Consider the following 12,158-nt stretch of genomic DNA (forward strand, 5'->3'; position numbering starts at 1 on the left):
TGCGGCACGTTCCAGAGTGGAAGATACTACCAGTATCGCCCTGGTGTAAGACCACCATTCAGAATTGAAACGTTGCTCCAAATGGCTTTAGCCGTGTTTAGTGACTAGATCTGAATAGCCAGGTACTTCCCCACCTTCCTCTTTCCCTTCCTCACTTACCTTCAGCCTCACAACATCCCCCAATTGGGGATGCCATAGTCTCACTGGCTCCAGATGGGAGCAGTTGGGACTCTTGTGAGGTATTCACTATAAAAAAAAAAAATCCCAATTGAATTTTCCACAAGTTTTGCATGAAACATTTAGCAATAAAAACGACAGGATAAATAAAACCTAATGAATCATATAGGTGTGGAAATCTAAATAAAATTATGTGTTTGGTACAGTGGTCACCATAAATAAACCACTCACTAGTTCGATATCTTAGGGCTTTTTGTATGAAACAAATTGATCCTAAAAAACCATAGATATATGTACCAGTAAAATTCTCATTCGGAGCCTACTTATTATACTATGCACCAATGATAAATCCCAAAAAAGTTTATTCCATAGATTATCAGAATTTTTCACTGGTATATAGTTAGGCAATCATATAGTCACAGTATTTCAGTTCCAATTTTCGATTCGAGTTATACGCTAATAATAAGAAAATTATTAATTTTTAGTTGGCGAAGAGCTGATCGATTACCGACACAAAACAGATTCTTACTTAAGCGAGATTTGAATTATGAATACTTTATATCATGTGGGTAGGTGGTACCTACCCACAACTTACCGATACTAATTATTATAAATTGGAACAGTACCTACCTAAGCACCTATTGAGATTGGTGGAACAGCCAAATACAGAATGGCATTTAGAAACTAACTTTACAGACACTCGATTCGAATTGTACATAATCATTGGAAGAATTTTAAAATGGCCGCTACCAACGAATTAAAAAAAAAAAATTGTTTATTCGTTAATAATTTTAAACTTATTGCAACAATTTTATGGCAGAAATGGAGTAAGACAACAGGGTTGCGATTTTAAAAACACAATTGTTTTCTTATAGAACCGATTGTTCTATATCCAGCGAGATGGACCAAAAATACATATGCTGAAATGTTGGATGAAAGGAAAATTCTATTCAAGAAAACCAAAATAATGCGTTACCAAAAGCTGCACTTGAGCCTCGGAGGAATTTTCATAGAAAATGGACAGCAGGATTATGCTAGAATCAAATTCCAAGTCAAGAAAGGAAACTAGGCCAGAAAAATTGAGTTTAGATTATAATGTGACGCAATTAGTAAACTTATTGTAAATCAAGGGGTTTCCTCCAAACACATGTATTCAATAAGTTAATAAATATAATTTTTTTTATTTTAAGAGCCGCGCATCAGTCTCAACTGCTCCCAACCAACTGCAGTTGGCGAGATTGCGGCATCCCTAATTCGAGTATGTTGTGAGGTTGCGTTAGTAGAGAGGGGAAGGAGATGGGGAAAATAATGGAGAAGTACCGGGCTCTTCAGATCTGGTCACAAAATATGGTTAAACCCATTTCATAGGATCAGGGCGATACTGAGAGTATCAACCACTCTGAAACATGCCGCAAATATAATATTTTAAATTATTAATTGAGAAATAGCACAATTTAATCAAATAAATTTTACCTGCGCACGTCAGGATTAAAACCCGCAACCTCTGAATTCGTAGCTAAGGATTGTAACTTCAGAACCACAGAGGTCGCATATGAACCGTAATATGGACTTTATTTAACTATTATAATTATCTTAAAACCAGTTAGGCCGGGTACATATGTTGCCTTGCGAGACAGCTAAACTAATCTGTGGATAATAAGTGAGAAAGAGGCTGCCAACATTACTGTTACAATCTCCATACTCAAGTGAGACTGCACTGACCTTGTTGCACTAACGGAATTCTGCATCTTTGGCTATAGAAGTCAGACAAAAGTAGCTAATAATACTTTTTCCAATCTTCACACTCAAGTTAAACTGTGCTGATAGAATTGTAAAAATGTAAAAATAAAAATGAATAATAAATAAATAAATAATAAATCTAATAAAAATGTCGATAGAATTAATAAAATTCTATCGACATTTTTAAAGAAATGGTTGTCAATGCATGACTTTTAGTCAGTAATATTATTACCAATTAAACATTGACTCTTTGATAGTTAATCGATGGTTGGACGTTTACCAAACGAGACGAATTACCAAAATGTAAGTTTTCTCAGTAATATTTTTTAGTGTAATAATAGATTTTTCATAAAATTAGATAATATGTAACCGAAACTAGTACATATTATATTTATTTAATTAATTTATTAGAACATAAATGTACACAACATCAAGTTTCTTTATATATTGTATTTATATGACCAGGAAAGGCAGCAATTGAAAATTATTTTAATGTTTAAAAAAATAATTATAAACCTTCAGATTTAGAAAAGAACGTTTCTTATAATGTTATTCCAGGGATTTAAAAATATGGATCTTAAGCGTTGTGTTGGTGGCTTTTGTATCAACGCCAACTAGCGGAAGAACTAATAGAATTGAACCTGAAATGCACTGGAAAGGACTCAACAGGGAAAACACGAAAGGTGCCATTAAAGCAGCTTCTCCACCCAACCACAATGATCTCGTGGCAATGGCAAGATACGTCATGCACCAAGCAGGTGATTTAACTGTCTTTCCTTTTCATATGGTTATCCTTCAGTAGGAATGCTGAGATATTTCAGTCATTAGATAGTTCGATCGATCAGCTCCCGGGAACCAGAGAAGATGACTTACTTCAACAATGTGCTCCGTGGTTTAAAGCTGTCCACATTAATACAATATATAGTCTTACACTTTTTCCCCGCGGCTGACGCACACGTATGTAATTTGAAAAATCAAACCCACGGCATGGCTAATGCATATGTGTGTTCGAGTGGCACCCAACATTCGAATCAAACATTTCGCAGAATGTATTAATCAAATGGTACTCAAGCCATATTTAAAATCTGGCTTATTCTTTATCCCATTGACATCTGTTGAAATATAATAAAGAAGAAATATCTTTAATTCATCCAGATACACGAAAAAACATAGTATCAAATTCACGGGGGCTGGGAGGAGATCTCCCGCCATTTAGTTGATAAGTACCTGCATCTCTCTTACTTCATTTTTATTTAATATAATATTGTCGGTATCATAAATTATGACAATAACTTTAGTATGATATGGTTCCGTCTTTACGATATTGGAAAATATTTAATTGTAAAATTTAAGTAGCACTTATGCAATAAAAAAAAGTTTTAAATGATAAATAAAAAATGTCAAAATGAACTGCGCACAATGTATGTATGAGCTGAATTAGTGAGCGGTGTTATATATTAGCCACACTTTCGAGATAGAGAGGATCGATTAATAATTTTTATGATTTCATCAATAATTATTTATTTTACTATCTTGCTCCTTTTTTGTACTTATTTTAGGTTGGACGTCCCTCGCCACTTTGTCAGCGATACCGAAAGTACACAACTACCCTTTTAACAGCGTGGTGTCCATGAGTGATGGGACTGTACAGAACTCAACCGGAGTTCCATATTTTTACTTAACACCTCTGGACTTTCCAAGTAAAGATCTCGAAGTAAGTAATGTTTTGAAGCAAATTTTGCACCTGCTGATTAAAATTAGACTTTTTTATATTAACTCCTCACAGGAGGCCCTTAAGGATATAATTTCCCTCAGGGCCTATGTCATCTTTGGGGATGCTGTGTGGAGGGTCTTTTTGTGGAGAGGAAGGAGTGAACATGGGTCTTGAAGAGTCCCAAGTTGTAGGAGGGAGGAAACACAGAGGCCGGCAGTTCGTTCCACAGCCGAGCTGTTGAACCTAAGAACGAATCGTAGAAGAGACCCGTTCTCATGTGACAAATGTTAACCGTGTACAAATGTTGGGCGCGCGTTTGGCGTGTATCCCGACTACGCACCAGTGCCGAAGGGATCAATGACGCTATTTCCTCAGAGCATCTTCCATTGTAATACCGATAGAACAAGGACAGCATACCTACCTGACGCCTGTGCTCTAAAGATTGCAGTCCGTTTGTTAAGATTGGGAAATCTATCAAACGGACCGCCCATTTCTGCACAGAGTCAAGGGTTTTTTTTTAGGTATTTTGGGGCTCCGGACCAGAGATGGCTGCCAAATTCGACAGTAGGGCGCACTTGCGATTTGTACAGGGTCAGCAGTTGTGTACTATTAAAGTATCTGCGGGCCCTGTAACAAATTTCATTAACAATCTAATAATCAAGATTCAGGAATCCAACCACCACTCTACAGAAGTTATCTTTTCTTGTTTTGTCATAATCATAACGAAGCTTCATTGCGGAATGGGATTTGGTACCACCACAAATAATGTTCTCTATAAGCGTCAGTTCCTAGTCAGCACTCACACCTCCTTCACCTATCTTCATCTAAATAATAATTTATCTAAATGCTTTAGTAATTCACCTCAAGGGTGCTTTACTTTCGTTCAATCGACTCAAGTTTAATGTTAGTTTCTGACATCAGACTTGACGGCCACCTCTGGTGAATAGAGCCAGGGCCGGCCCTATGCGGGCGCAATTGGAGCAGTTCGTTACGGGTGCTAAATTGCCAAGGCGCCAAGATGCTGACAATATCTAGCACCTAACATTCCTTTGAGATTATTTTTCATAAAAACAGCGCTAAACAAAAATACAAATCATCCAAATATTATTGATTGTAGTGATCACCTACCTAGGCGTCTACTGTTTTTGACAAGGGGTGCCAAAATTTTAGTCGTGCCAGGTGCCGTTTGGCTCTGGGCCGGCCCTGTCTGGAGCCCCAAAATTCTTGAAAAAACCCTTGACTTTGTTCAGAAATGGGCGGACCGGATTACATTTTAGAGAACATGTGTCAGGTGGGAATGCTGTCCTTGTTCTACCGGTATTTCAATGGATGATGCTCCGAGGAACTAGCATCATTGATCCCTTCAGCACTGGTTTATAGTCGGGAAGCATGCCAAACATGTGCCCAATATTTGTATACGATTAACATTTGTCAAATGAGAATGGATCATTTCTACAACTCTTTGAGTTCAACAGCTCGGCTGTGGAAAGATTTTCCGGCCTCTGTGTTTCCTCCCTCCTACAAAATGAGTCTCTTCAATACCCATGTTCACTCCTTCCTCGCCTCAAAAAGACCCTTCACGAAGCAACCTCAAAGATGACAGGTCCTGAGATAAATTATTTTACTCAAAGCATCCTGGGTGGAGTTAATACAAAATAGACTAAATGGTAGGTCATTCCGAGAATGTTGAATGCTCTGTCCCCAAACTTCGCAACATTCTTCAAAGCCAAGCACACTACCCAGAGGCAGACCAAGGAAGAGGCGGAAAGGCCGCTAGTACCCTCCTATAAGTTTTATGAATGTTGTATAATATACATAAATTAATATTATTTTACAGATTGATAACAGATGTTCAATATCGGTATCCCTGATGCAAACTGACTTCTGCAAATCTAAGAACTACGAGGCTGATGATCCCCGGTGCGCGAGAGTAATGGTAACCGGACGAATGGAAAAGGTTTGCAATTTTACATAACTAAGGCAGACCCGTGAAATATTTAAACAAAGAAATACACATTTCAAATATAGAATTCAAATAATTTTCTGGTAAAAAATATTATAAACAAAGTCTGGAAACTCGTAGTACAAGCGGGAAACTAGTGAATCCATATCACACAGAGAACAAAAAAAAACTTTGTTTTCGATTTGAGCATTTAGTTTTTTAAAAACTTTTTTCTTTTTGGCAAATAAAGGGTTAAAAAAACTTTTGAGTCTATGCATTGACACAATTTAAATAACATTAAATAAAAATAATAATAATTTGTCTAGGGCCTTTGGTTCTACCAAAAAATTCCAACTTTTTTTTTTCTCGAAAATGAAGCTCAAAATAAAAAAAATTATTCTACAAAATCGACTCCAAATGTGATTTAGATCCCCAGGTTTCCCACTTGTACTACAAGTTTCCGGACACCGTGTATTACAGGTAGATATTTATTGTACGTAGATGTTGGAAATATAATATTGATGAATGCTGTTGCGCTATTAAATTTATGCTCATTGTACAGTAATATTATTATTTATTATCCTATTTATTTTCAGATGAAGAATGGAACGGCTGAATATGATTTTGCAAAGGAAGCATTATTCTCAAGACATCCCTCAATGCAAAATTTACCAGCAGGTAAGATTTGTAATGAAATATTATTGACTCTCCACCGTTTGGCATTCATCTGTCTGTAAATTATATGTTTCGTTTTCAGTTTTGAAAATCTGTTCATCCACTTTATTTTTCAAGCAAGCCTTACTTTGACTAGGTGACCAAATTGTAACATTTAAAAAAAAATCAAGTAAGGAATTAATTAGTTCAAAGAAATGCTACATGAAATGGGATGTACAAATTGCTAATGTTTGTAAACGTCTACGAGCTATTGTGGGTAGGATTTATAAAATAAAATATTTCGTGCCTATAAGTACTTTAAAGTTAATCTACTTATCTCTGGCTGAATCCACTATACGTTATGGAATTACTTCTTGGGGACATTCTTGTAAAACTAATGTAAGCTATATACAAACATTACAAAACTCCATTATAAAATTGTTAATCCATAAATATGACAATCAACACAGAAGTAACATTAAATTAATGTACAAGTCTCTGAATATTTTACCTGTCAGAGGATTATTGTTTTATAATATTGTAAGTCAACATGTTATATTGTCTGATTCATTGTATAGGGAAAGAGTTTGCCATAAACATAACACAAGATTCACTCAAAATGAAGGACTGGTAGTTCCGAAATGTACTAATAAATATGGTGAAAGAACTTTAAACTATATAGTACCCAAAATGTTTAACTTATTACCAATGACAATTAAAAATAATAACATGTATACTGCTAATGTTAAATATAATCTAAGGAAATGGTTATTGGATAATAATGATCTATACTGATGCCCCTGAAATGGAATTCATATTCTTAGAAAATGGAAAAACAATTATTTTGTAATACCTGACTACCTACCTCTATTTATGAAACTATTGATGTACTTGTTGATAATACTAATTTGTTCATACATTTATTTTTACTTGCTTATTATATAAGGCTTTTATGCTACTATTTAAACTTTTCTGCAATGTAACCAATTTATGTAATTATGTACCGTTCAAATTGTATCTTATGAATGTATAAATGTTGTCTCTATGTCCCTGCTGACAAACTACATAAGTAGTTTAGCGGGTTTAAATGTGAATAAATAAAAAAAAAAAAAAAAAAAAATGTCAATATTTCAATGCAAATTCTTTTTTCAAATTTTCTTTATGCCATAATATTGAAAAAATGCAATTAAGAAATTCCAAATAAACACAATGATTTCACATTTGAATAAAGAATCTTTACGGAACCGTTAAAATGGCCACAATCTTGAAACTGAAACGGAAACAAGTTTACAGAAGGATGATATGCAAAATGGTTCAGTTAAAACAGGACTTCGCTATGCTCAATCAAAAAGAGAAAATTAGAAACACACTTTTTTGAATGCGAGGTCCACTGTTCACTGAACTACGTTAAGTATATTTGTAATACATATTCAACAATCTTTTTTATATTGAAAAATATAGAACAAATGTTTTATCGTTGTGCCTTACTTGAGGAAATGTAAATACTTCATGATGTAGATTGTAGATGATGGTGCAAATATAATAATATTTGTATTGAACTAGAAATTCAGGACAGAAAAAGTTGTACAAATTTTCAAATGACGAGATGATTTAAATTCCTTCGTTTTTTCCGTTTCTGGCCATATGCAAAGATAAGTTTGTAATCACAAACAGACTTACAGGCTCACTTTCGAATTTGTCGGTGATGTTGAGAAGCAATACACGACTTTATGGATGTTATTGATTTTTTTTCAGACCATGGATTTTATGTTGCAAAGTTGAACATGGAGCATATCGTAATGCTGGCCGTGTTTGGGGGACCTTCTTACATTCCTATTGATCAGTACTTAGCCTTCCAACAGTGACATTATATGGGTACCTATTTAATATGATGACAAAAAATACTTATTAACCTTAAAAAATTATGTAACTATTCAAATTATCGATTTATGTAAAACTACTTAAATGTAATAAAGAAAGGATTATCTTTGGGCAAATATATTATGTATTTTTTTATTGACACCGCACTAGAAACCCAACATCCTGCAGCCAGTGACTTTCGGAGGCAATTTCTGCCAATAATGAGAATGAATTAAATGGTAATAATGTTTGTCTAGCCCCGCATGTAGTATAAGGAATACCCACTTATGAATATATCGTTGACAGAAATTATTGGAAATGGTTGTCATCCCATACAACGAAAGCGAATAATCATTTTACGTAAACAAAATATTTTATTAAAGAATTTTGGCCTTTTATAGTAATTAAGGTGAATCAAAAGGTTTTATTTTAAAAATTTTGTATTAACCTTTTAAATGCCAGTAGGTAGAAGTGTGGATGTGCACAGCAGGCCGTGAATTTTTAATCAAAATAAATCATTTTAAAATCTTATTTTTATAAATTAAAAACATTACACCTTGAAAGGATATTTAAATGACTTACCAAATTTATTCAATATTCAACGTTTTTGCTTCCCTTCACTTAGATAAATATATTTTTAAAAAAAACGGGACATATGTATGATACAGAGGCTCAAAGAAGAGCGAGTAAACTTGCTATTTTTCTATGGCTGGCTTGCTGGGCACGGCCAAGAATGCGAGTAAACTCGCTCTTGGCAAAGAAGCGGTTAAGCGTGGTCAGCGATCCCCAATATTAACCTCTTTTTGATATTATGTGAGGTATGGATATTTTTATTTTTATGAAAAAATTCTTCAAAAAATCAGAAAATTTTTGATTGGAAAATGGAACAAGGAAATTTTATATAAACATTGATCTTTTGGATGAGAAGTTTGGAAATTTTCAGTGTTGACATATTTTTATCTTTCTGAAAAAAATTCTTTCGGGAAAATTTTTTGTCGGGAAATGGGTTGAGAAATTTTAATAAAAATATATCCTTTTGATAGAAATTATCCATGTTGGCAAAATAAATTCTTCTGGGAAAATTTTGTAAAAGTTTAAAAAAATATTTTATTCAAAGTAAATTTATTTTGACATTTTCTCTTTGGGTATGCTGTTTCTTTGAAAATAACAGAGGGCACCACTTCCGTCTACAACAATCAAAAATGTTCAGGCTTTGAGATACTAATACTATCAGATAATGAATAAAAGTGGGCCCAACTTGAGGCACTCACAATTTTACTTTAAATTTACATGAAACTTTATTTTTCAATTTTACCACAAGAAAGGTAAATATTCAGCCATGTTAGGGATTAATCATGTACGTCAGTGGTCCCAAACTCCCGGTCCGCGGACAGGTACCGGTCTGTGGAGCAAATGGTACCGGGCCGCGAAAAAAAACTTATTCTGTTTTTTTTTATATCTATTGGATTTTTTTTTTTTTTTTCCGAGGTGCAAAGTCTTTTGTTAGGAGCTTTTTTTCTCGTTGTCTGAAGTGCGCAGGTACCTGGAGGGGGGGTTTTGTGCCCTATGTGCGGGCTGCCTTTAGGCGACCGAGTGATGTGAGATTGTTTGTTTGTTTTTTTTTTATTTTTTTTATTTTAAGGCGGGGGTACTATTTTTTTTGTACAATACTACATAGTTGTTTTGTATTTTGGTATGTATGATTTATTTATTTATTTTTAAAAATATATTGTTTTAAGCCCGCACATTAGGGGGGGAAAAGAATGGAGATGGGGTATGGGTATTTGGAGAGGGTGTCGCTTGGGTTGGGTTTACCCAGGCAGAGATGCTGGGGTTGGGGTTTGATGCTAGGTTGCTGAAGAAAGTTTTGGCCAGATCGACTATTTGTTTACTAAGTGGGGGGATTTTCGTGCCTGAATTTATTATCGAGTTTCTGACAAACCATGAACTTTTGGTGTATCGTCTGAGCGTTGCATTTTGGAATTGTTCCAGACGTTTGGTGTTCCCCGTGGCCCAGATGGGGGAGGCGTAGGTAATGATAGGTCTGATTTTAGCGCGGTAGATGGTGAGTTTATTGTAAAGAGAGGTTTTTGAGTTTGCATGAAGGAGGGGGTAGAGGGAACTAGAGGTTTTCCTGGCCTTGTTAAGCGTTTCTGAAATGTGGGCGGTCCAGGAAAGTTTTTTGTCAAGGGTCACTCCAAGATATTTGGCGGTGTTGTGCCATGGTATGACTTCGCCGTGAAGAGTTACAGCCCTCCAAGGGGTGCAACGGTTCTTTCTATGGGAGAAGAAAACCGCTACACTTTTGGAGGGGTTCACATCGATGCGCCACTCGAGGTGGTTGTGAGGGGGGCGGTATGGTGGGCGTTAATGTTGAGGGGGGCGGTAAGGGTTGGGGGGGCGCTCGGGTTTGAGGACCTGGCGTAGGAGATGGTTGGGTCAGATGGGCGGGAGGAGAAGGTGGTTTGGGAGGGTACCTGCGCACGTGAGTTTGTTCGGAGGGCGGATGGTGCTGGTCGCTTTGGGCAGAGAGAGTAGTTGGCGGTGTGGGGACCGGAGCAGTTGGCGCAATTGCCGGGGCCGTGTTCCCTCTGCTTCAGGCATTCAGCGGTGAAGTGAGGCCCCGCGCATTTGACGCAGCGGGGGTGGAGGTGGCAGCCCTTCGAGGAGTGTCCGAAGAACTGGCATCGGTGGCGTTGGGAGGGGGCAGATTTCTGATCGAGGAATTCCACCTTTATGATAAGGTGGAATATGGAGGTAAGTTGGAAGATCTACCTCCCTGTTTCTCCGTGGGTGAGCTGGACGAGCACCATTGGTACGTCGGTGCGGTCGGGTCCAGCTCGCATTCTTGTTACTGAAATCACCGGGAGGTGTAGGTTTTCCAGCTCCTCTCTGATTTCTTCGGTGGTGATTGATGTAGGGATGCCACGGAGAACTGCCTTTATCGTTTTGTCTTCGGACAACTCGAAAGTGTGGAAGGGGGTCAGCTGCTCATCAAGCATCTTTGTAGCAAGACAGAAACTGGAAGAGTTGGAGGTGGTGAGTGCGATGCCGTGGGGGATGACCTTGGCGTGGGCGATGATTACCCCCGCCGCCATCAGTTTTGTACAGAGGGCGTTCCAGTTTATTTCCGATTTTATTATAATGGGCGGGATTTTTGCCGTGCGGTGAGAGTGTGCGGTGGGGGTGGTGAAGGGGCCAGCGGTAGCGGGTACGTCGGTGATGATGGTTTCAGTTGGGTCGGAGTCCGGGGTTGTCAGGATGGTGAAGCTGTTTTGGGTTGGTATCGGTGAAGAGGGGCGGGGGGGGGAGGCGGGGGGCCTCCTTTTCTTCCGGGCAGAGGCACTCCATTCACCGTTCAGCGGGGGGAAATCTTCCGTGGGCTGGGGGGCGTGGATTTGTGCGGTGGTGGTCGGTTGGAGTATGGTGGTGAAGTTGAGCTGAGTCTTGGGAGCAAGCTTGGTTTGAGGCGGGGCGGGGGCCTTTACGGGCGACATTATTGGAGACAGGAGCCGAGGAGTGTAGTTAGTAGTCGGGAGCCTGGGTGATGGTGTGGTGGTACTTATTCTGTTGAAAACATCTTTACGCTAAGTAACCGTCAACACAATAACGTTGTGTATTTCACCTTGATATTATCTATTTACAGTTAACGACAGATGTCATTAATAGGGAAAATGAACATAAAATAATAATAAAACCAAACTTCAATCCAGTACTGCAATAGAATAAATAGCTATGCCCATGAATTGAAGATCTAGATCACATCATAAATAAACCACTCACTGGATCACATCTAGGAGGTTTTGCTATGCCCATTAATAAACAACTCTGTACTGCCGTATTTTTTGCATTCGTAAACGTCAAATCCGTCAAATACACAATGACATGAGACGTGGGTTGCCAAAATAAATAAACCTCTCAAACTGGTTGCCAATCATGTATCCTAAAATATCCACGATAGACATTCAAAATCCAAATTGGGGAGAACAATTTATTTCTACCTCCATGAATGAATAAATTAAATAAGATTGTGTTGAAATTAGGATTACCTTTTTTATAATGTAGTTTATG

General features: G+C 37.3%; 2 protein-coding genes across 2 annotated transcripts; one reads left to right on the forward strand and one right to left on the reverse strand.

The window, feature by feature from the left end:
• Positions 1-2,172: 2,172 nt before the first annotated feature.
• On the forward strand, positions 2,173-8,219 carry LOC149417909 (protein CREG1-like). Its single transcript, XM_089639237.1, has 6 exons — positions 2,173-2,220; positions 2,476-2,675; positions 3,477-3,631; positions 5,469-5,588; positions 6,170-6,251; positions 7,983-8,219. Coding segments are annotated over exons 1-6 (669 nt in total). The 5' UTR covers positions 2,173-2,218; the 3' UTR covers positions 8,093-8,219.
• A 2,414-nt stretch (positions 8,220-10,633) lies between these two features.
• Positions 10,634-11,889, reverse strand: LOC149417910 (uncharacterized). The gene is made up of 2 exons (XM_089639238.1): positions 11,871-11,889; positions 10,634-11,654 (listed from the first exon to the last, which is right to left on the reverse strand). The coding sequence occupies exon 2, from the start codon at positions 11,582-11,584 to the stop codon at positions 10,859-10,861; it is 726 nt and encodes a 241-aa protein (XP_089495364.1). The 5' UTR covers positions 11,585-11,654; positions 11,871-11,889; the 3' UTR covers positions 10,634-10,858.
• Between the last annotated feature and the right edge of the window lie 269 nt (positions 11,890-12,158).

Source organism: Hesperophylax consimilis, chromosome 14, assembly GCF_061612785.1.
Source record: "Hesperophylax consimilis isolate HC1 chromosome 14, BYU_Hcon_1.0, whole genome shotgun sequence".
NCBI classification, from domain to species: Eukaryota; Metazoa; Arthropoda; class Insecta; order Trichoptera; family Limnephilidae; genus Hesperophylax; species Hesperophylax consimilis.